Genomic DNA, 24096 nt, shown 5'->3' with positions numbered 1-24096 from the left:
GTGTTCGTCCAAAAATGCACATTTATGGTGCATAGGAGTAGGTAAGGTGGTGATATTTTACATAGCAATATTTAATATACAAATTGATGGTTTATTTTAAGTGGAACTTGGCAAATTTTTGCAGTAGCGGCAATGACAAACTATGTGAAAAGATTCAGAGGGCAGGAAGTTAGGAGAAAAAAAAATCTGCATGTTTAAATAACTGTTTAAGGAACAGAGACAGATGTATCTATTTTCAGAAAATGGCTTTCAGATCTCCTGTCTCTTCACACTCTGTGGATTTAATTGCTTTTGCCATTGCTTCAGTGACTTTTTCCAAAAAGAATTAATTTTAGCCCTACTGAGTGTCTTGTTTGCGGAGGGACTGTATTTTATGAATACAATTTTGAAAAAGCAGTAGAACAGTTGAAGCCTATCAAGTCATCTGAGGATATAAATTTTTGCAAGAGTGCAGTGTTTGTAATTTTTTTTTCTTCTGGGCTGCGGGAGGGTGAGGAGTCTTACAGTCTCTAAACATACCATTTCCTCTTAAATTTGGAATTCTAAAGAAAATGAATTTTTCATTACAGCAAACTACTACAAAATGTGTATGCATGTAAATATGTAACTGGCTTCTGGTAAGAGGAAGTTATTAGACTTGGCACATTGATCTATTCATTTGCCTATGTAGCGCTTTTTTATACCAGCGTGTCTTGCGTCTGATTCTGTATCTTCAATATATAGTTAAATGCCATAAACAGCTTCTGTGAAAATCCATGGCTATTCATGAGCTACTCCCTGCACAGGACACAGTCTGTTTGCCTGGGATGGCTAGGCTAACTGCCAAGAACAAGCATAAACTATTAAAATCAGATGTCTCAGAAGCAACTTGGGTAAATGCAGATCTTGCAGTAGCTTAACACAAAATGAACATAGGCATTTTACTCTGGCTCATCAAACTTTTTCAAACTGATAAAGAAAATGTTTGTCTTTTGTCTTTTGTTTCCACCAGATGAGTAACTTCTAACAACCAATTTACTGTATATTATGAATGTTCAGACTACCTTCTTAGGAAGAATTATGAGGAGCTCAGTCTGAACAATAAGCTCAGCACTGCCAAGTTGATCTGAGTATGGATCCAAAGCCTCTTCCATTTCCCCACTCTTTGAAATCCTCTCTTTGTATCAGTAAAGCATCCTCACAGTTTCAGCTCATTTACACTTTCTTATCCTTGTTTAGCACATCTAAACCGTGTCCAAATCCAGCATGTGTTTCCAAATTAATATCTCTTCCCTCTTTGTTTTTCTTGCTGATTTGACTGTGTCAGTTCACAGCGCAGTTCTTGAAATTTACTTTTATTTGCCTTCCCTCATGAGTTAAACTCACTCATCATCTTCCTTTCCCTTAAAAAGTTACAAAAAATACTTGCTATTGTAATCTACATTCCTTTCATTTTTCAATGGCAAATAACTTATTTAAAATTGAATAACTTGCTCCTTGTTATTTTGCCATGGTCCTATCTTTGATGCACTGTGCAACATAGCCCCCTGTCCCTAAACCAGCCTTCTGCTTTGATTCAATTTGCCCTTTTAAACATTCATCATTGAATTCTCTTTTATACACCTTTTGTGTTGGGATTTTGCTCTATTCCTTGTGTGCAGACTGCCTGCACTGAAATGAATAGCATATAAATTACTTTCTTTTCAAATACCTCTCCAAAACATATATTTAACTGTAGTTAAGGTCCAAACTGAAAGAGGGGAAATTTTTCATGTACTTCTGGTTTACAAATATCATTATTAATGGGATAGGTTCCTAGTTATGGCTCTCTGAATTGTAACTATTATCCTAATAATTTGTCTTTCTGTTTTCTTAATAATACTGTTACTTACTGTATATCCTTTATCAGGACTACTGCAGTAAATCTATGATGAGAAACTTTAGAGAGTATGTTAGTAGAACAATTGAATCGCTATTCCAGTATGCCTCATTTGCTATAAACTGAGTGAACTTATTAAGAGTCACACATAAGACCTTTTCTCCATCTGTATCTCTGTCTTCAGTAATGATTTGGATGGTGAATTAGAAGAGTGGACATTAAGTACTGAGTAATTACAGTATTCTACATCTGCAGTGTGGTTTTCATGAACTGTGAAATGTTTTAAAGTTAATATCCTGAAACTGAAAAGCAACTATAATGTCCTGACATTAGGAACTCTAAAATGCATGCAAATGAGACACAAGATATGAGATAGAAAGATACAAGATAAAACTGGAGAAGATTCTTAATCAAGTACTTAGAAGTTTATTAGAAGCGTAGTGAGAAAATGTCGAGTATTTTTTTTTTTTAGCTATTCCATTTTCTTCCTTGTGATACAGAAAAAATATTCATGTTGCCTCTAACTTTTCTGACTGGTTTTTACTTTTAATTTCTAGAAGTTCTCGCATATCAATAATGAAAATGGTTTTAAAGAGTCATCACTTTTGTTAATTACTGCTATAGTCATTATACTGACCTATAACAGTTTATCTGTGTAATATAACATTAACTCATCTATTGAGGGGTGAAGAAGTGAGTAAGACCAGTAACTGATCACTAAAGCTGTTCTGTGTGTGAGCCGCTTTCACAGGAAAACGTGCATGGCATGCAAGGAGAGAGGTCTCTCCTTTCTCCAAAATAAGCCCCTGTAGAATAGGACAAGGCATGTGCTCAGAGTTGGTCCTGTAACTCACGCTATCCCCCCTAGACGTGCCAGTACTTCTTGCAAGGACTGTCTTGGTTGTTTTGTGTTACACAGATTTTGTTGCCTCTGGATAAACCGGATAAAGTTTTTTGTTGTTTGTTTTTAAATGACTGGTTTATGTTGGTAAAGTTATATTCTAAGTTATAATATTGTGAAACTGTTGCTAAGTTAAATTGATGGAATTATCAATATCTACTTCAAGGTACAACTACTTTGCCATCAGTAGTTCATCTCTGTACTTGTCAGGCTGGGTTTTTGTTCCAGCAAGTAAAAACATGATGCTCAGGGACTTGCTATATTTTTAGCTTGCTATTTTGTCCCTTTGTTTTGCTGGGAGAAGCACAGGATGTTAACGGATTATCACAGGGACACGACTGGAGAATTTACCATTTGTTGGTTTCAAATTTAAAAGTATGTTTCAAGAACTGCCATTTTTCCTGTTGACGTGGAAGACTTTGTTATATGTCTGTTGTTATACATCTGGACGTTGCGGCACTACTGCCCAGAACAGGTAAAGGGGGATCTGGGGGTTGTGGTTGATAGCAAGCTGAATATGAACCAGCAGCATTCCCTGGCAGCCAGGAAACCATACCCTGGGGTGCATCAAGCACAGCATTGCTAGTTGGTCAAGGGAAGGGGTTGTCCACCTCTACTCCGCACTGGTGCAGCCTCACCTCGAGTACTGTGTGCAGTTCTGGGCACCACAGTACAAAAAGGACATGAAACTGTTGGAGAGTGTCCAGAGAAGGGCTACAAAGATGGTGAAGGGCCTAGAGGGGAAGACATATGAGGAGCGGCTGAGGTCGCTTGGCCTGTTCAGCCTGGAAAAGAGGAGGCTGAGGGGGAACCTTGTGCACATTGTCCCTTGTCCTCCTGCTGCACACCACTGTGAAGAGCCTGGCTGTGTCACCCAGATGCCCTCCCCGTAGGTACAGGGGGGCTGCTTTTAGGCACCCCCAAAGCCTTCCCTGAGCCCAGCTTGCCCAGACTCTCTCCATAGGGCAAGTGCTCCAGTCTCGACCACTTTGGCAGCCCCCACTGAGCTCTCTCCAGTTTGTTCATGTCTCTCTTCTACTGGGGAACCAAAACCAGACGCAGTCCCTCTATCACTTGTTATTCCATTTGTGTACAGGCCAGTTGAATTTGAGGCTAAACAACATTATTTCGACTATGTTTCATAAACGAGGCTTGACTTCATGTACAAATGTTGTTGTTCCCCTGCCATTCAAAATGTTCTGGTTTGCAATAGAAATTGTTTCATGCTTCTTAACAATTAAGTTGTTATTTATAAACCCCACCACCACAGCTTACACAATGTTTCTGACAGTTCCACCATTACAGCCGGGTGGTGGAGATGCTGTAGCAACCCCAAATAATGCTGCAGATTTTGGCAGTGCCTAGATTTTTCCCCTGTTGGTCATATTTCAGGGATTCTGGGAAAACTGTGATCCCATTTTCTGTTTTGTAACTTTATGAAATTTACAGCTTTCATGATAAAATAAACTAGTCTTTCTGCTAAAATACCATTCCATAAAAATGAACAATAATAGGCTAGAGCAGGCCAGAAAACTTTAACTTTTGAGTTAGCTTCTTCGGTGAGTTTATAGTTTCATTTTGAAAAGACATGTTTAAAAACAGTATTAATATCTTAAATAAACTTACAGGAATGGCTTTGTTTGTGTTACTTACAACTACCTAAATTTAAAAAAAAACCAAACAAACAAAAACAAAGCAACACACTACTCTCTATCCCCCTGGTGTTCTCCAGAAAAAAGCAAAATCATGATTTAATGGAAGTTTTATTGTTTGCAGTGATTAAAAACACACAAACAAAAACTTAGCAAACCTGTTTTTTCACTGACTGGCAGCGTGCTTGGATACCCGTGATTTGAGATGGTTGGGAAAGTTTTCGAAGTCATAAACAAATGTCAAAACTCTCTTTACCTATTTTTGCAAAATTAATTAAAAAAAAAATAATAACAATAATCCTTCTTAGTTTTCAAACAACTCAGCCATGTCCAAACCTGCATCTTGTAATCTGGCTTCATTTTTTCTTCTCAAAAAAGCAATTGATCAAAATAGAGATGGTAGTTGCCTCTCGTTTAAGCTATGGCTGCTGCTTCTGACAAATGCAAGCTTTGCAGAAAGAAACTTCACTCTTTTTGTATAAATAGTGAAGAGATGCAAAGGTAGGTGTCACCAGCATTTCCTCTGGCTTTTTTTTTTTTTTCAGTCGTAGTTAAGTTATCTCCTTTGAAATCATGAAGTTACTTACAGAACAGAAAGCTCTGAAGAAATGGAAATCTTGAAGAATGTTTTTCAGTCTCTTTAGGAGGATAGAGGCTTTTATCTGTTGAGGCTTCAATCACAACACCTAAACACAAACCTTACAACAGCAACCAGTTGAGTACAAGTAACATTTTTTCTAGATGGAAGCAATACAGTTTCCAGCACGAGCCTTTAGATTATTCCATGGCTGTTTATGCTGAGAGTATATTTTCATTATTAGGTAGATATTGTAAGTGGATTGGTTAATCCTAAAATTCTGACAGTATTCATTTTCTGGTGTGTCTGAAATGTTCTGAATTTTGTGAAGCATTAAGTATAAGTTATTTTTATATTTTTAGTAAGTTTTTTTATAAGTTATTAGTTATTAAATTATTTTTATGTTATTTTTAGTTTTTTAATATCCCCACTTTATTTATGGAGGGTACATTGGAAGTAGTATTAGGACATAAATCTGTTACTTGGATCTTATTGTTGCAAATACTGCCTTTCACAGAAGAAAAAAAAAAACAACATTCAAATTTGCTTTTGCTGTAATTTTAATAATGGAAGAAGAAAACTAAAATTTGCTTAAAAAAAAAGGTGTCAAGAGTGGAAGAGGTAACGCTGAATGAAAGAAACCTAGGTCATGTTTGTGATACAAGTAAAGAAATTCAGCATAGTAAATGAGTGTGCCACCAGCTAATATTAAGAGTTTTGTAAGCAACATTTTACATCTGTAGTCCTGATTCCTGTAGCTATGAAAGTATGAATTCATATTTTCCTTCAGATACTGAGGTGATAAAATTAGAATTTCATTTAATTTAAGAGCATAGAAAACTCTAGACAGTAGAACTATATTAAACAAGGAAAAAGCTGCAAAGTACCGATATATTCAAAGAAAGGAGGCACTGAATGACAACTGGTTTGTTCCTGTCTTCAAAAGTTGCTGCAACTGTACAAATCAGAAGTATATCTTTACAGAGAGGAGTTTTATGTTCTGTTACACTTTTTCTAAGGAAATAAATATTTATAAAATACTCTCAAGCAACTCATGCATAAGAACACCTAGACATGATGTAATTTTTTTATTAAATTTGGGGAGTATTAACAGGAGCAGAATCATTGGGTGCTTTTTTTTTTTTTTCTTTCCTCTGCTTCTTAGACATTAACAAACATTGTGGTTTGTGGCCATCTAGTGGTGAATCCCTTTAAAATACACAAACATTGTGGAGGATTTTAATAAACCAGGCCTCTAGCTTTACTGTGCAAAACTGAATTGCAAAACCGTTTTTTTGGGGGGAAAAAAATAATTCTGTAGCTCTTTCTCTTTTGTACTAGTCCTTTTTTTTTTTTTTTTTTTTTTTTTTTGTAGGGGCATAACACATGTGAAAGTCATTTCCACTTTTTAAAATTAAGCTGATATTATAGCTTCTTTCTAGTAGCCAGTTTTAATGTAAATTTTATAAATGGTAGGTGTATTTCCAAGGTACAAAATATTCTGTTAAATATCTTTGAAATATACGTAAATTCTGAAAGCAATTGATACTCCTTAATGACTCAATAAATGTGACAGAAAGTATACTGGCTGGTTGTCCTGCTTAACTCCCTCTCACTACTTTATCTTGTTAATAGCTCAAACATACCTAATGTTTTTTAGTATTTTTCTCTATAACCTATGGTTTTGAATGTCATGGGAAAATTATTTCTCACAAACTATAAGCAGGGATATCATGGATAAATATAACGGATGCTATAAGCATCAATCAGAAACAACAAAGTAGATGACACATACCAAGGCACATCTGAATGAGATTCTTCTACATTGTGAGATCTGGTGAACTTCTGATGTATGCTAAGTTCCTGAGAAGTGAAAAATTGCAATCTTGTTTGTATTAAAGAAATAATTTAATGAGCGTATTAGTGGTAAATATAAGCTAAGCATTTACATTTCTTGTTTTCACTAGATAATAACAGAATTCTGAAAATGTGGTGGGTTTAGTTTTTGATTTTTTTCCTTGACTGGGAAATGGATTTATGATGATTTTTGTAATAATTTTGGTTTCACTGTTTGTTTCTTTCATCAGTGTCATTTTTTCATATGTGACCATTCCAGATAGCAGATCCTTGAATTGTCAGTGTTGACATAAATTTCTGTTCTTTTTTAAATTGCAGTAGCTATTTTTTCTATTTAATCTGTAGATTTCATCAAGATGTCAGATAAACATAATACAACAAAAAGTACTTGAACTCACTATCCAGCATGCCACCATCCATCCATTAACATTGAACATTGTATCAGGATGGTATTGGGTTAATGTGTGTAATGGTTTGTTTCATTTTCAGGTATTTGGAGTGGATGACAGCCAGGATTATAATAGGCCTGTTATCAACGAGAACCAGAAAGATTTAGTAAAAGATTGGGCTATAAATTCTGCTACAGTAGTGCTGGAAGAAAAAAGACCACTGAGTACAACTGGATTTCTTGACACAGAGGTAGAATTTAACTTTTGATGGTCTTCTTTTTTCTTCCGATGAGAGAGCACTAATAATTGAAAAATAAGTGTTAAAGAGCAAACAAAACCTTGCCTGGAAAATATTAGCTCAGGTCTCTACGTTCTTTATTTTTCTTAGTCCTTTATTGCATTATTGAAATCTCTATGTCAAAGAGAGGCAAGTAAAATTGGGAAAAGTTTTAACTTTGCTACTTTTCCATATGCACTAATACCAGTGTATGGGAAATGTAGCAAGAATTTTGTTGCAACATTGCTTTTGCAACACACATTTGCACAGTATATGTTTCTTGTAGTTTATACAGTGGAACTGAGGAAAAGCTGGTTATGTTTTATAGCCCAAAGCAAGTAACTATATTAAAATTCAGAAATAAGGTATATGCATTTAATGTGTGATACAAAGCCAGCTAGGGAAAAAAAAATACATTTCAGGTTATTTTTTTAACGAAGCCAGAGGTTTTTAAATTCAGGGTTTCTTTTCTCAAGTGAGATGCCACTCATGAGAAATCACTTATGTTAGTTGCCTCAGAAGCAGTATAATTAAATCAGTTGATAAAAGATTAGGCAAAGGAAAATGTCTGTTCTTTGTATATGACTCAAAATATGCACATGAGCTAGATGTTAATCATATTGCATATTGAAATCCTGGGAGACATTCTGATATCATGGTGATGGATAAAAGATAGCTTAAAATGTGTTAGAAATAGAACAGGCTCAGACTGGAGCAGAATTAAATCTGATAACGAAGCACATCACATTTATTCTGCTTGCCATGGCAAATTGATGCTGAAATACCATCTTGTAAATTAACAAACTTTATAAATAAGCAATTTTTCTGGAAGACATCAAAAGCTTAAAGTACGACGGTCTGCCTGCCATGCAAATGTATTGATTTTGGTATCTAGAAGACTGCTTTTCATAGAAAAATTGTACATTGTCATTTTTGTATTTGGGCTACTGTGCAGCCCTGATACACTAAATAAGTCAGTGTATCTAGATTAGTGTCTTCAAGTCATTTTTGTAAGGTTACTGTACCTTGCTTCTTTGAATGAATCTGTAAGTGCAATTTTACCCTTTTTCATGCCTTTTGCAGCATTCAGCTCTTTTGTGCCTTGTGAGTTTTCAAAATTATCAAAAGTACTGATTTGTTTCCATTTCTGTATTTTTTCCTATTTATAACAGCAGAAGAATATATGATTTATTTTATGACCATGATTGAGCTTTCCAGGTATCATACTTTACAAATAACAGGTTGATTTGAGAAGACCTTATTGCTCTGTATAAGTACATTAAAGGAGGCTGTAGCGAGGTGGGGGTTGGCCTGTTCTCCCATGTGCCTGGTGACAGGACGAGGGGGAATGGGCTAAAGTTACGCCAGGGGAGTTTTAGGTTAGATGTTAGGAAGAATTTCTTTACTGAAAGGGTTGTTAGGCACTGGAACGGGCTGCCCAGGGAGGTGGTGGAGTCACCATCCCTGGAAGTCTTCAAAAGACGTTTAGATGTAGAGCTTAGGGATATGGTTTAGTGGGGACTGTTAGCGTTAGGTCAGAGGTTGGACTCGATGATCTTGAGGTCTCTTCCAACCTAGAAATTCTGTGATTCTGTGTGATTCTGTGACCGGGACTTCTGCAATCATAGGACAGGTTTAAGAACCCTTCTGGCAATGGCATATGAACACTCCCTTTGAATTAAGTTGAAATTACAAAAATGGTCCCTTTTTATTACTATGGATGCTTTGCTGAATACATAAGCTTTCTTCATGTAATGGGAAAGGAGTGGGTTATCTTAGTGTAGTCATAATTTATAGGATTATTGTGAGGCATAGCAGGGGAAAAATGGTAATTGCTCTGTAAGTAAAGGAGATGAAACAACATGGATATAGCATGAATTAATGTAGAAAGAGATGAGGGTAAATGAAGGTTGGTAAAAAGCTTACTAGAGAAACTTAAAAATAGAAGTAAGTTAATACATATGTGGAAGTAAAAGAGAAGCTAGTTCAGAAAAAGAGGTGTGTTTCATAATTTTGTAGTAGGGAAATAGTAATGAGGATAACTATAGGTTCAACTGGAGAGAAGGTTGTAATATTTAAACTTTTATTTTATTTTATTTTATTTTAGCCAAAACAGATTATTTGTTTTATTATTAGGAAAGGGAGAGGCAGGTGTGTTTGATTTGCAAAGTACATGAGCATCGTATTCTTGTTATATGTGAGCTTTTTCACTTGTGCTTTTTGGAAGTCTTACTGTATTAGTGAGCTGCAGATCCTAAGTGAATAAGCCTTATTGAAGATTTTGCCTAAATAATCAGGTAACCTTGGGGTAGCTCAGTGTCCCAGGCTGTGGGGAGGTCTTGTTGCATCTGCCTATGACAGTTGCACCTATAGATGATTTAGAAGAATGAGATGTAATCAGAACATGTTTGACATAGAAGAAGGGGTTAAAAGTTAAAGAGTGTTTAGTTCTGGAAGATGAAAAAGATGGCTTGGGAAATTATGAGGATTTATAAAATAATTTTGGGGTTGAAAGATTATCCTGAGTTTAAATATATTCACTTTAGAAGGCACATTGTAAATAACTTGCTTTGAAGGGAATACAATTTGCTTTACTTATAAAGAAATTCTCCCTTTTTCCTTTGATATGACAAGCTTTGGTACTTTGAAGGAGTCATGAGACTAGATGAAATGCAGAATAAATGTCTGACACAATTGGATTGAGCTTGCATGCTCTGTTTCTTGCCTTTTCAATGGTTATAAGCATCAAAAAGAAGCATTAACAATACTAAATCCATTTATGTAAAATATTTAATTTTTTTTTCTATATTATGAGCTGCCACTTGCAAACCAAGGTAAGTGTGGTTTAAGAAAAAATATTAAATATGATAGAGAACAAAGAGAATTAGGGTTATGATTTATCCATCAAACTTCCATTTAATTTTCAGTGACTATATGCTAGCCACAGTTCTTAAATCATGTACATGATTTATCAATATCATTTTTGATGTACTCATTAAGGACATACCTCTTTTATTTTTCTGTGTCTGCAGGGTCATCAGTGCCATTGCTGACAATGCTCCTTTTTTTGTTTTGAATGCCTGCTTCATGTCTTTGTCACTGAAGATTAAAGTAAATAATAGTGCTGACATTGTGAATACTGAATAACTTTATTCATGTAAATACTTGTATTGCTCCTTAGAAGCAGAGAGCGGCACACGTATTTAGAGGCTCTATGCCCTTTTGTTGTCTGATCTTATTACACAAATTCCCTATCCTTTCATAGAGAAACCATTGAGTCTGAAGTTTGATGCTTGTTTTTTGTTTGAACTTAGATGCTATGAACTTAGAACGTAGGATGATTGTGTCACCAAGGTCCTATGGCTGTGAAAAGGCAAACATGACTTTTGGATGCACTGGGTAATATATTGCCAGTAGAAATGGGAAGTGTTGTCTCTGATGGGAAGTGGTGGTGAAACTGAAATATTGGCGTGAGCTTTGTTACCATTCTTGTTTAAGAGGGGTGAATTCTAAACTACAGAGAGGTGTGCTCAGATGATTAAATGAATGGAGATTTGCTTTACAAGAGCTTGATACCATTTAATTTATTTACTATAGCAAAGCAGTAGCTGACATGGGTATGATGTGGGGTTTGCTGTGTTAGGGAAGTAAATGCAATAGAATGAAAAAAAGAAATATTTGAGATAGATGTCAGTGTTGTTCTGTAAGCAAATGTGGAAACATTGGTATAAATAGAATGAGTACGAAGATCTGAAAGAAAAAAAAAAGATCACTGCTGGAGGAATGTGGTTCAGAAACAGGGAAGGAAAGGGGAGAAGCCAGAAGACTGCTTTCAAAATGGCACGTAAATTCATGAAAGGATGGCATAGTCTGATTCTTACAACATGAAACGATTGGAATGTGTGTCTTAAAAGACTTTGATTCTGTTTGTTGAAATTTATTTAAAGTTACTATTATTGTGCTGTGAAATGCCAAGTATTGGAGAGGCTTTCAGGTGTCATTTGCATGTGCTGTGGCTTTTTTCAGATGTAGAACCCAAAGCTCTGAATCTTCAGGCTGCAAAATTTGTCTACAGAAATCCATGGGTATTTTTTCTGTGGATGTGTTTCTCAAATTCAGTTTGAATATACGATAAACATAAAGGAAAGCAGATGCAATGCAACGTTAAAATGCTGGAGTCTCTTATGTAAGCCTGGCAGTAAGCCTAAAAAACTAGGAAACTCCTCTTTTTATTCAAGAGAAAATTTGGAGGATTGCTTATGGAAAGCCTGAAAGATGCAAACACATGAAATAGTAGAGGAAAATAAATAAAGGTCACGTTCTGTTATCCTAAAAGTTTTATAAAGCTTTCACATTTGGATATTAATCTGTTTGGAGTTAAGCTTTATTATAGTGTTGCATATTAGATTTAATAAAAACCTTTTTGTAACTTTAGTAAAGTACTAAAATCTCCATGCTTAAACTACTGTTAAAAGAATCTTGATAGCTTTGTTGTTTGTACTTGTATATACAGAGAGTTGATAAAACACATTGGCATCTACTGCTGTGTAGAAAAGGTTTTTTGGCAGGGTAATTACAATTAATTCACAAAATCTTTATACTTCACTGCAAAGTGGAATTCAGATTGCTGATTATGTGTCAGAAATCGTATCTGTATGGAACTGGTTAGATGGTACACAAAGATTTAGGATTTTCTGTAGCAAAGATAATTGGGACTGCTATCATATTTACTTTAGGCTGCAATTATTTGCTTTATTAAAGATGGATGTTTGCTAGTAGGGACAAGAAAATAGAGTAGACAAAATTTAGACATGAAAGAAAAATGAAGCATCAGCACTGGCAATGGTTTTTGTTGTCAATACATAAATGCTGCACATTTTTGCCTTTTTTTTTTTTTTTTTTTGTAATATGATTCATTCTGGCACTCTTTCCTTACATTGTGTTCAGAAATGCCCATAAATATCAGAAACATTGAATTGCCCTACTTTCCTGTTAAGATTTTTATTTTGTAACATTTTTATTATAGGATTAATTTAGCATGTGGACACAGTAGTTGATGATTTGATCGGTCTGTACATGCTTCATTCATAACATTCTGAAATAGATTCATGATGCTTTTGTTTTCATTAATTAGGGTCATCCATATAATTAAGAGATATTCATGACCATAAATTCAAGTTTTCCTAGACATTTGATGTCTAAGTTACTTTTAATTTGAAAGAACCCTCATACACTAGACGACATTTTTCACCATTCCATTTCTGCTAAATAAATTATATAAAATATGAAGAGTTGGTTCCTGATCAAAGAGTGGAATCCCAGAGTGGCCAATGAATTAGGCAAAAATCAACATTTTGAATATAAATGCCAAGATCTGAACAGGCAGCAGAGCTCCATCTAAACTTTGCAATAGCACCTGCAAATTTTCTTATGAAGCAAGTTACTCGTATTTTCATGTCTTTCCCATCTCTCTTATTGTCTTGAATTGTAATTTCTTGTTTTACTTGTCTATACTTATGTAACTTATGGAGCTGCTATCAGTGACTTTTCTTATTTGCAGAATTTTGTGTTTTGATTCCAATAAGGTTGACCAACTAAACTCTTATGAAGCTTTCAGTAGTGTACAGCCCACACATGTGCATGTGTACATACATATACGTACAGCCATAGTTGTCTGCTGTCTTCTTTTAGGGAAGTAAGCAAGCAAAACTATAGTATATCGGATAAAACAGGAATATTGCATTATATTTAGAAATCTGGTTTGGGGAAAAAAAAGTTTTTTGTACTATAAGGATACAGCATAAGCAGCTGTTTTGCTTTCTGTGTTTCTTTTTTTAAATGGAAAAAAGTTTCAAATGGCTTCCCCTTCAGGATATCAAATCAATTTCCTTTTCAGGTCAGCTACAAAAAAACAAAACAATCAGATAATGATCCAGTAGGAAGATATAAAACTAATCTTTGCTTGTTCTGTCATTTAGGCCAAACAAGTGATCTGATCTTCCTTTACTTTCCATCACAAATTATTTTATTCTTTCAGTCCTTGAGGTAGTCTTTCCCGAAAGAAGTAAATACAATATTGTATCTGGACAAAAGTGTCTTTTAAGCTGGTAAAATGTCACTTTCTTATCTTCCCAAAGCACATTCTTACTTCTTGTGCACACACTTACCATGTTTATCTCCTGCTCTTCTGTTTTGAAGCAGACAAGTGTTCTAATGTATTTCCTATGGGTTCTGATTAAAAGTTCGTTGCACTAGGAAATGCTGCTTATTCTGTACTGATTCTGTATCTATATAGAGTCACTTACATATATGTTGCCATTATAGAACTGATAACTAAAATTTATTGAAGTAAACTCCTTTTTCAACTTCCTCCAAGAAAAGTGTCTAACACTTCTATTACAGGAAAACCTGTAACGAGAGCATGCTTTTAATCTATAAGTAATTTTTCTTCTGCTTTATCTTCCTTAGGAAGGTTCTCCTGCCCCTGGAAGTAAACGTTGGGTATCACAGTGGGCCAGTTTGGCTGCCAATCACACACGTCATGATCATGATGACATCAGATTGGAGTCACCTGTGCCTGTTCCACTAGAAAACGGTACTAAAAGCAGTTCTTGTTGTCATAATATCTGATGAAGAAGCCTCTGAAAGGGGAAAAAAGCAGTTATGTACATAAACAAGTAACTTTCTTACTCTTTGCACATTATCTTCACCTGAAATTCTTCCATGTCTTTGAGAAGAAGCAACAGAAAAACAAGCTCAGTGATTGTGTTTTTGATGTGTCAGAAGAGTGTCAAAATTAAACTGAATGTTACTAAAAAAAAAAAAAAAAAGTGTGTGATATAAAAGAAACTTTCACTTGAATGAGATTTGATTTGGTCTGCATAGTATGTTTCTTTCTTTACATCTTTTTCAGTAATGCCCAAGTTCAAAACACGATTTTAATTTTTAATATTAAACGGTCCAACCTGAAACTCATTATTCAGTTATTAGTTAGCTGAGTAGTAGCAGTGTACTTCCTGATCTTGGAAACATAGAAAACATATTTTATCTCCAGCAATGAACAACTGTCTGTCCTTAGTTAAGCTATTGAAATTTGTGACTTTAAGTAGTATGTTCTTTAAGGTCTGCACTCTTGACTGTGAAGCAGTTGCTTATGTTATTTACCTTCTGTTTTCTTCCTCTCAGTTTCAGCCTAGAAATGGTAATTTAGTGGAATTTTAATACTGGTATTTGCATATTGAGGTAGAATTTAATAAGTCTTGCAAAGTAGTTCCTCAGTTGTCTTCTGCAAATTATGTGAGTTAATGTGGCTTTTTGTTGCAAAATTGACTGGTAACTGCAAAAGGATGTCATCTCAATGAATGTTCCATATTCCAAAAGTGATATGCTTCTTAGTGACCAAAAATTAACCAATTATAACTCTACCTGCTGGAGAGAGATTTGTGTTCTGCAACTCCAGCCTTTTCTTTTATTCCAGTTGACATCAAAATTTACAACAAAGTTTAAAAAAATTTTAATTAGGGAAAAAGTGTACTTTAAAAGTACAGAGTGCTTTTCTGTGTACACCACTTTGGAAGATACACTGCCATCTACAGAATGTGTCCAATAACCTCTTGTTAGACATTGGTGAGTAGAATAAATTATTTTTTCTATGGTTCTAAGCATCTTTTTAGTTAATATTTTTTTCTACAAAGTTACATTCAGAAATATAATATGTGTTCCCTATTTTTTTGTTATAGCTGCTGGCTTTGTTCAGATTTTCAAGAATACGTATGTCTCTTAAATTTCAGAGCAAGTTATATCTTTGACTTTTTAGTTTCTCAGAAGAATGCATTTTCTACTGATTAAAACCAAGCCATTACAGCTTCCAGAGTGGAATCCTGTGATTCTCTCCCTGCTTAGTCTGGAAACCTGGTCTCAGCATTCTGCCCAGCAGTCAGACCTTCTGCAGAACAAACTTAAGCTTGTTACTCAGTTTCCTGGTTTGTGTTTTTTTTGTTTTGTTTTGTTTTGTTCCCCACCACAAGCACCCTTCTCCTTGGGTCCTCAAACAAGTGTAAAACTGTAGCAGCAGAGATTTCTCCAAAACATTTATCAATTCTATGTGACATTAACAAATAAACAAATAGTTTGGGGATTATTTTTTTTTTAGGCAAAAAAACAATTTCACATTCATATTTTTCTGTCCAAATTATACGTTTCTTGGTCAGTACAGATAGCTGACACTGTTTCTCACCTGCTTTACGAGAACTGAACCCTTGTCTGAGCTACTCAATCTTGAATCCTGTAATGACTTTTTTTTCTTTCAAATTTCTTCTATTTGTCTTGGAACATCTTAATTTAGTTGTAACTAATGGATGCATTTCCTAAGTGGTTTTGTCATAGATTTACTTCATTGCCCTCAGATTTTAGATAAAACTAGTAAATGAATTCAGATACTTTCTGTGTTCTTTATCTTATCTGTAAATCTTTTCTGTACTGGAAGAAAAAAACAGCTTCTTCAGAAAAAAGTTAGCTTTCAATTCTGTGTATTATTCTGCCAGAATGAAAGGAAGAGAAAGGAAAATAATTCTAAAGTTGCATTCATAACTTGAACAGTAAATTATAAAAAAAAAAAAAAAAAGTGAAACAGAAATATTATTGGGAATTTCTCCAAAATTAATCTAGTTTTTGCTAGGCTTTTCAAAATCTAGGCTTTTCAATACTGAAAGCTACTCTTCAGTGTTCCTTGAGCGGTGGTTTTGCAGGGATGGCCTGCAACCCCTTGGTGAGACAAGCAGCTGTGGAGCAAGCGAGTAGAAAGGAGAGTCTTACTCGATTCAGGAACTTAGAAATGTGGTGCTGAATCTGTTTAGGGATGTAAAACTGGCTTTCCCATTCCTGTTGTAATAGTGCCCTGATGTAACTGTGATATATCATGTACATATTTAAATTAGAGTTGGAGCACAAAAACAGGTTAATATATACAGTGTTGGTGTACTTTGCTGGCTAAAAGTTTGTTTTCAAGGAGAGCTTCTCGCATAGCTCAAATTCTACATATTTTTGAAAACTTTCCTTTATATATGAGAGCAATCGTAGACCATACATGTATGTTGTACAGATACTGAACTTAGAATGAAGCAGGAAAAATGTTATTTTGTCTTTGCATTCTTACCCTGCTTCTGCAATGACTCCTTCCATTTTCCTGCAACATGACATTTTTAGGAAGAACACTGAGAAGATGGCTTTTTCTGACTTGATCAGGTCTCTGATAAGGTCAGAGGTCTGATAGGTCTCTGATGGTTCATTGTAGTAATTCCCTTGCTATCTTTTAGACATTGTTTTGGTAGACACATGCAGTGTATCAGCTACTTTGGATTAGGTTGTAATAACATTGTGTTGAATAAACTGTCCTTTTGTATGGCACTCCTAATATTGTAGTTCTAGTAATACAGAATATCTTTTTATATATCTAATGCCTTTAATCAGGTGTTACCTGTTCTAAAATTGTGTTAACATACATGATTTTATTCCATTTTTATTACAAAATGAAATGAAATAATAGAGCCAATTATGATCAACTTATTGATTATAGTTTAGGAAGTAGTTAATGTAATTCACAGTTTCCACTCTGTAATAATAAGAGTGTTTCCACTGTTACCCATAAGATGAAATTATGCCTAATGAGAATAGGACAAATGCTAAGCTGGAAAATTATTTGAAGAGTTACCTACTCAAAAAGTTTATAGGGATAGTCAAATCTCCATCACCTGAGAGCTTGTTCCACTTTGTATAACATATGTTTACCTAAATATAATTCATCCTACTATGGAATAGATAAGTGGACAAATAACATTTTTATGTTCCAATTACTTTTTGCAATTCTGTTTTATGTTGCTTGATTAGTGTTATGCAATCTTAATAATTTAACGATTGTGTTTAGCTTGCTATTGTGAATGGTTTCTTAGCTGTTTTTCCTTTCTCATTTTCAGACACAGACATCAGCGAGTCTGGTATTTCCATCAGAAGCGCTGGTTCAGCAACTTCTGTGACCAGCCAAGGAGAGCGAAAAAGGAGGACGCTTCCACAGCTTCCCAAAGAGGAGAAAGTGAGTGAAGGCTCCAGAACAAAAGCTACATCTCATCAGAGATCAGAAATAGGTGAAAAGCAAGATACTGAACTTCAGGAGAAAGAAACTCCAGCTCGTGCCTCAGATGCTGACAGCAGAAGTATAGCTAAGTCAGGCAGAACAGTGAATGGTCTTTCACCAAAAGCTACAGGAGAAAAAGTTTTTTCTTTCCCTAGCTCCAGTAAAGAGAGAGCTGAAACTGGCAGAGAAACTTCTGTAGTGAAACAAGCTTTAGCAAAAATTCAACAAGAACGAAAGGAGCAAGGACACTGGACACCCTCAAAACTATCTTCTACAAAACCTGCTACAAATCAAGTTGAGAAGGGTAGGGAGGAGATTGCTGTGTCACACAAAACTTCAGATAATCAAGACAAAGCTTCTGGACATGTTACTGATAAAACAGAAGTGAAGTTGGCACAGAATGAGGGAAAGAGAAGAAAAAATGAGGAAACTACTAAAGGACAAAGTCCTAAAACATCAGGAGGAGAAAAAAAGGAATCTTCAAAACCATTAGTGAGGCAAGGCAGCTTTACTATAGATAAGCCTAGCACAAATGTACCGATAGAACTTATTCCTCATATTAATAAGCAAAGTGGATCTGTTGCCCCCTCAGCATCTGCAAACAGGACACGTGACAGAAGTGATTCAATGGACACTGATTCCAGTCTAGATACAACGCTCATTTTAAAGGACACAGAAGCTGTAATGGCTTTCCTTGAAGCTAAACTCCGTGAAGAAAATAAAACTGATGAAGGTCCTGAGACTCCAAGCTATAACAGAGATAATTCCATATCACCAGAATCAGATGTAGATACAGCCAGCACAATCAGTCTCGTTACTGGTGACTCTGAAAGAAAATCCACACAGAAACGGAAGAGCTTTACAACCTTATATAAAGATAGATGTTCCTCTGGTTCCCCTTCAAAGGATGTTTTAAAATCTTCTGCAACAAGTGCCAGAGAAAAGATGGAAAAGAAAACTAAAAGTCGTTCTTCAGATGGTGGGTCTAGAGCTGATGCTCGCAAAACTGTGCAATCTAGTGGAAGAATGAGACAACCGTCAGTGGATTTGACAGATGATGACCAAACATCTAGTGTACCTCATTCCGCCATTTCTGATATCTTATCATCTGACCAGGAAACCTACTCTGGCAAATCACATGGAAGAGTTCCTTTTGCCTCAGCAGATGAACTTTTACATTCCAAAATGGAAGGAAAGTCAGCTAAATCGAAAAGCACTCCTGTTGCACTTGGGCAATCTAGTAAATCTACTACTCTTCCAAGACCTCGTCCTACAAGGACTTCTCTCTTGCGCAGAGCACGGCTTGGTGAAGCCTCAGATAGTGAGCTTGCTGATGCTGATAAAGCTTCAGTGGCTTCCGAAGTGTCCACTACAAGTTCTACATCAAAACCTCCTTCAGGGAGGAGAAGTATTTCCAGAATAGACTTACTTGCTCAACCTCGCAGAACTCGACTTGGCTCTTTATCAGCACGTAGTGATTCTGAAGCAACAATAACTAGAAGCACTGCCTCATCTCGTACCCCAGAAGCTATTATCAGAAGTGGTACCAGGTTGACATCAGCTGGAGATAGTAGTAAAGTTTCTGCTAGAACTCGAGCCAATAGCATTTCTCGACTTTCAGATTCAAAATCCAAATCTTTGGCTTCAGCTCATAATTCTCCCTCAGGTATGTCAGATTATTTAACTAGCTTCTACAATACCGTATATTTTGATTTTTATTTTTTTTATATTTATATACTTTTATAAGGAATGTTGTTATGAAACAATTTGTTGAGCTTTAGTTGACTCTTTTTTTCTTTCAAGTAAGAGTCTTCCTTGCTGACACTTGCAGATATTTCTTACTTAAAATCACAAAGACAAGAAATTTCAATCCTTTACCTTCTTGGATGGATATATGTTTGTTTATTTTTTGTAGCTATAGATCAGTAAGAAGGAATTCCAGTGAGGCATTCAAGTGTGGCAGCACTGATTTGATTAGTGTTGGTATAAAAACAGGGTGGAATCTCTCTGCGCTAGTCATGGTAGTAAGTGTTCAGAAGGTCAGCGATGCTTTTTACTGCATAGAAAATATAATGTTTATTTGTTCAGCATATTTACAAGCCCAACATGTAGTGTTTCCCAAGGAAATACTCTGAGCATTTTTAGGATAATCATACCTGTAATTTAAGATTAGCTTCCAAAACCACAACCATGAAGTTTGTTTAATAATGATGATAACAAAAAAGTTTAAAATTAAAAAATGAAACACAAATACTACCTAAATAAACACCATAAAGTAATTAATAATAAAATGTTTGCCTTTCCTTGGAGTAGTTTTTGTTCTCTGTTCAAAGTTGTGACAATTTATGATTTCATCATTATTTCCAAGTCATGTTGACCTTCTTTAGTGTAGTTGCATATTTACAGTAATATCGTCTTATCTATAGATGAAAAAAAAATCCATATAATTGATGAATTATAACCTGCTATTTTGTTAGAAGCTAACATAATGCTTTAAATATGAACAGTGTGAAAGGCTAACAGGAATATTAAGTCAACTTAAGTAAAAATGTGGTGATTCTATATAAGTCATGTCTCATATTAAATGGATATCTATAATTGGTGATCTTTTGCTCTTTGAATCGTCAAAGATTGTCCGTATTTAGAGGCAGTCCACAATCTAAGAAAAATAAAATAAAATTACAATAGCTTCCTTACTTGCAGTGCTGAGTGTTGCCACTGAGATTGTATATTTTACTTTGCTGCTTCCCCTTCAGAGTTGATTTAAAGGTCTGCAATAGATACGTTTCCTGCAGCCCTTTTGTTGCTTGTATATTGTAAATGTACCTTTTTAGGATTCTAACCAGTGTTTTCTCCCAGACAGGTATCCTTTTGTTGTGTTATTTATTAGCTTAATAGAAATTTCTGAAGAGATACAAATGAGGTGTTCACTGAACTATATAGTTGAATCTGTTGCAATATGATGACAGTTGTCTACAACGATACAAAAAATAAATGAAAAAAAAAAAAAGCTAAGCGTCAGATAAACAATCTTTCCCTCTAAGATACTATTGGAAAAATAACATGTTTTCACTTTTAGTCTATTTTAAATTGATTTGTGCAGCCTGAAAGCTGGCAACATTAGGCCAGGGAAGAGTGTCATTTAAGACTGCTCATATCTTTAAGAATTAACACGAGTTCATATCCTGATATTGCTGATTTCTGAAAAGGCAAACCCCAGATGTTACTTGCTACTTTGCTTTTTTTTGTTGTTGTTGTTGTTGTTTTTTTCACAAAACTGTATGGATTTTGAGGTTTATGTACTACTGCATGTTTCCTAAACAAGTTCTCAGATTGAGATGGTTTGCTTCTTCTGTTAGTGGATTGCTCTTAGCTTTCTCTTTCCTTGAGTGTTCATTTCACTGCATTACACTGTTTACTGTGGCTTGTATAAAATATTCTGCTTTCCAAAAAAAAAAAAAATCTTCTTATGAGCTATCCCAACACAGTAAGATAGACATTATAAAAATACAAATAAAAAAATACTGGTTTGAAAATTTGTAGTAGGAATAGCTCCTGTTATTAAATGAATTGATCAGTTTGATCAGTTTACTCCCCAAATCAGGGAGTAGCATGTAGACCTTTTAAATACTTCAAATACATATGAATTGCTATAGAAATGTAAAATTTTCTTATATAAGCCACTACTCAGTGTGTCTCCATTTTTCCATTAGCATCTTAAAAACGATGCTAATAACTACCCAAAAGCTCAAGTTATTAGTTATGCTTTATAATAACACTATATAATAATACTTTATCCCTATTTAAAATGTCTTATAATAGGATGTACTATTCTCTTGCATTATATAAAAATGTACTACAGCGGAAGCTTTTGGATCCAAAGCATCTAGTTCCTCAACTTAATTTTGTTTCTAGAAATGTCAACAATTCACTTAAATTGCCACACTCCTGAAAATGACTAATGAAGTGCCTGAGAAAAGTACTTCAGAATGTTTGAATTTGTTTTCCTTTGCGCAGATTTAATCAAGACATAACTATGATGTATTTTCTTGTCTCCCTGGACCTAGCTAGACTGTAAAATGGATGGTCATTACCAGTAAATTAGTTTCTTTTTCTTTTACCAGAGGATCGGTTGTGATTGAGGTGTTAAGGTTGTTCCATGGGCCTTCTCATCAGCGCATTTAGCATTACAACATTTTAGATCACTAAGCATTGGCAGCAGAATCACACTTCTTAACTCCAATCTACCAAAGAGGAAATTATTTCTGCATTTCACAAATCTTTTTCAATGTTCAGACATACATGCCTGTAGAAGGAGGGCAGAAAAATGACCTACATTGATTGGATATTTTTATTGCCTTGTACTTCATGTGGATGAATTGAAACATAATAGCATTAAAATTGTCAGAGCTGTGAGCAAGTCCATAATTTCAAGAATCTATTTGAAGCTTTGGTAGGCTAAAGTATTGCTGCTCTCTTTTAAATGAAAGGGCAAGCAGATAAGTGGAATGTCTTGGATGGGAATTATCAGCATTAAAGTGATTATCAGGGTGTTTCCATGGCAGGAGGCTTGATAACTGGCAACACTGCAAAAAAGCTGTGAAGCAGAATTAGTAATTCTATAGTACATGCAATGAAAGATTTAATCAAAGCACTAAATTGACAAAAAATAGTGATCAATAAAACTGAGAACACTGAAGAACTTTTTCCACAATTGTGGAGGAAAATTGCAGATGATGTTATGATAGTATAAAAAAAGAAATAAAAGTTTTACAAAAAAAAAACGTTGGGAAAAAGAACAACGAATACAGGCCCAGTGTTAAGAGTACCAAGCTGCAACCATAAAATTCTGCATTATGTCAAAGCAATGAGACCTTGTTCAGCAACTAGTTGTATATAGCAGCTCTGCTGGCTTGCTGACCTAGTTGTCATTGCAAATTATCAGCAGATAGGTTAATCAAAGATGTTGAGGTATCCCTGAAGTAAAACAAAGGTTTCAAGCATGGAAAGAAAACAACCCTTATTAGCTGACCTTCAGCCTTATTGCAAGTATTGAGCACTGAATCTCAGGATCTTTAACACAGATGATCCCTGAGAATGCATCAGTGAGAGTAGAGTATTTTGTAAGGGTTATGCTTAACAATTCTGTCCCTAAATCTTAAAAGTAAGATTATGGTGTCCAAGTCGCTAAATTTGCCAGCTTAAAGTATTATCAATACATTGTGCTTTTCACGCAGTAGTCACCAATTTTTTGCCTACTGGTAGGTCTACAATAATTTTTTTGCCTACTGGTAGGTCTACAATAAGTTTTCCTCCATGTTAATAAGAAACCTTTTGATCATACAGAAATAAGCGTTTTAAGGTATTAACATATAAATAAAAATTATGGTACTACGTAGACAATTGTTATTGATGTTGTTTCAATTGGATAGTATCTCTGATATGTTTAAGCTTTTGCAAAATTCTTTATTTGTGAGTGTGTAATTTAAGACTCTTTGCCTAAAAAGTGTGGGGTCAATACTGTGTGAAAAAGAAATTAATACCAATCTCATCAATAGATTTTATTTAAGCAAATGATTCTAATTTGAATGTTTTAATACAAATTAACATGATAAAACACTATTTTGTACACAGAGAAACCCAAGCTTCTCCCAGACCCAGATCCTGATGTTGAAACTTACAGTGGTAGAGTACTAGAAATCAAATCTGTTTCTGATATTTCTGATAATTTCACTTCTCATTCAATCTTTAGTTTTTCAATGTATGACTACATATGCTCATTGTACAGTGCTGAGTTGCTGGACTACCTCACTTGAGAGATTTTAAGATAAAATTTGCATTTATTTTCATACATTTAATTCGAACCAGAATAAAGCATTTAAAGAAAAATTAATAATGAAATTTGGGCCCAACTCATAAAACTCTTTGGCCTTCAGTCACACGTTGCTTGCATGCTACTGGTGGGGAAATGTGCTTTTTCTGCTTATGTTCTATTTCCCTTATAAAAACAAGCTTAAAACCCCCTAAAACGAATACAATAAGTAACTGGAGAGGCATTTTTCTTTTCTTCAGAAAGTTAGAATATTAAAAAAAAAAAAAAAAAAAAAGTAGAACTGGATACAATTTGAAGACAGCATTTAAACCTGAAAAAATTCTGCAAGCATATTTGTGTTTTCGGATGGATTATTTACATGAGGGAAGGGATGTAAGCTTATACACCAATGTCATATTTTGCACACTATAGACTTTCAAAGCATTGCACAAATCTTTTATCAATTAAAAATTACTTTCAGTATTTGTTACCTAAATTCATTGATACTTCATCTGTAATCTTTTGATGGTTTGGGAGTAGTCATTATTACTTCTTACATTTTTCTTTCATATACTAGAGACTTCTAAATTACCAGAATGAGATCGCACACTTTTAAAAATGTCTACAGTAATTACAGAGCCTCA

The 24096-nt window shown here is 34.8% G+C and overlaps 1 protein-coding gene across 9 annotated transcripts in view; it reads left to right on the top strand.

Moving 5' to 3' along the window:
• The window catches only part of CEP170 (centrosomal protein 170), a 100840-nt gene that overhangs the window by 56865 nt on the left and 19879 nt on the right, over positions 1-24096 (top strand). For 5 of the 9 annotated variants that reach the window (XM_068676341.1, XM_068676340.1, XM_068676337.1 and 2 more), the window contains exons 10-13: positions 7335-7484; positions 13980-14106; positions 17483-19306; positions 23275-23325. In XM_068676341.1, the coding sequence (XP_068532442.1) occupies positions 7335-7484; positions 13980-14106; positions 17483-19306; positions 23275-23325 (2152 nt within the window). The remainder of the gene's footprint in view (positions 1-7334; positions 7485-13979; positions 14107-17482; positions 19307-23274; positions 23326-24096) is intronic. The other 4 variants (XM_068676343.1, XM_068676339.1, XM_068676338.1 and 1 more) reach the window with 2 other exon arrangements.

Source organism: Anas acuta, chromosome 3, assembly GCF_963932015.1.
Source record: "Anas acuta chromosome 3, bAnaAcu1.1, whole genome shotgun sequence".
NCBI lineage: Eukaryota > Metazoa > Chordata > Aves > Anseriformes > Anatidae > Anas > Anas acuta.
Note: the sequence above shows the minus strand (reverse complement) of the source record. Positions and strands in the feature narration are given on the sequence as shown.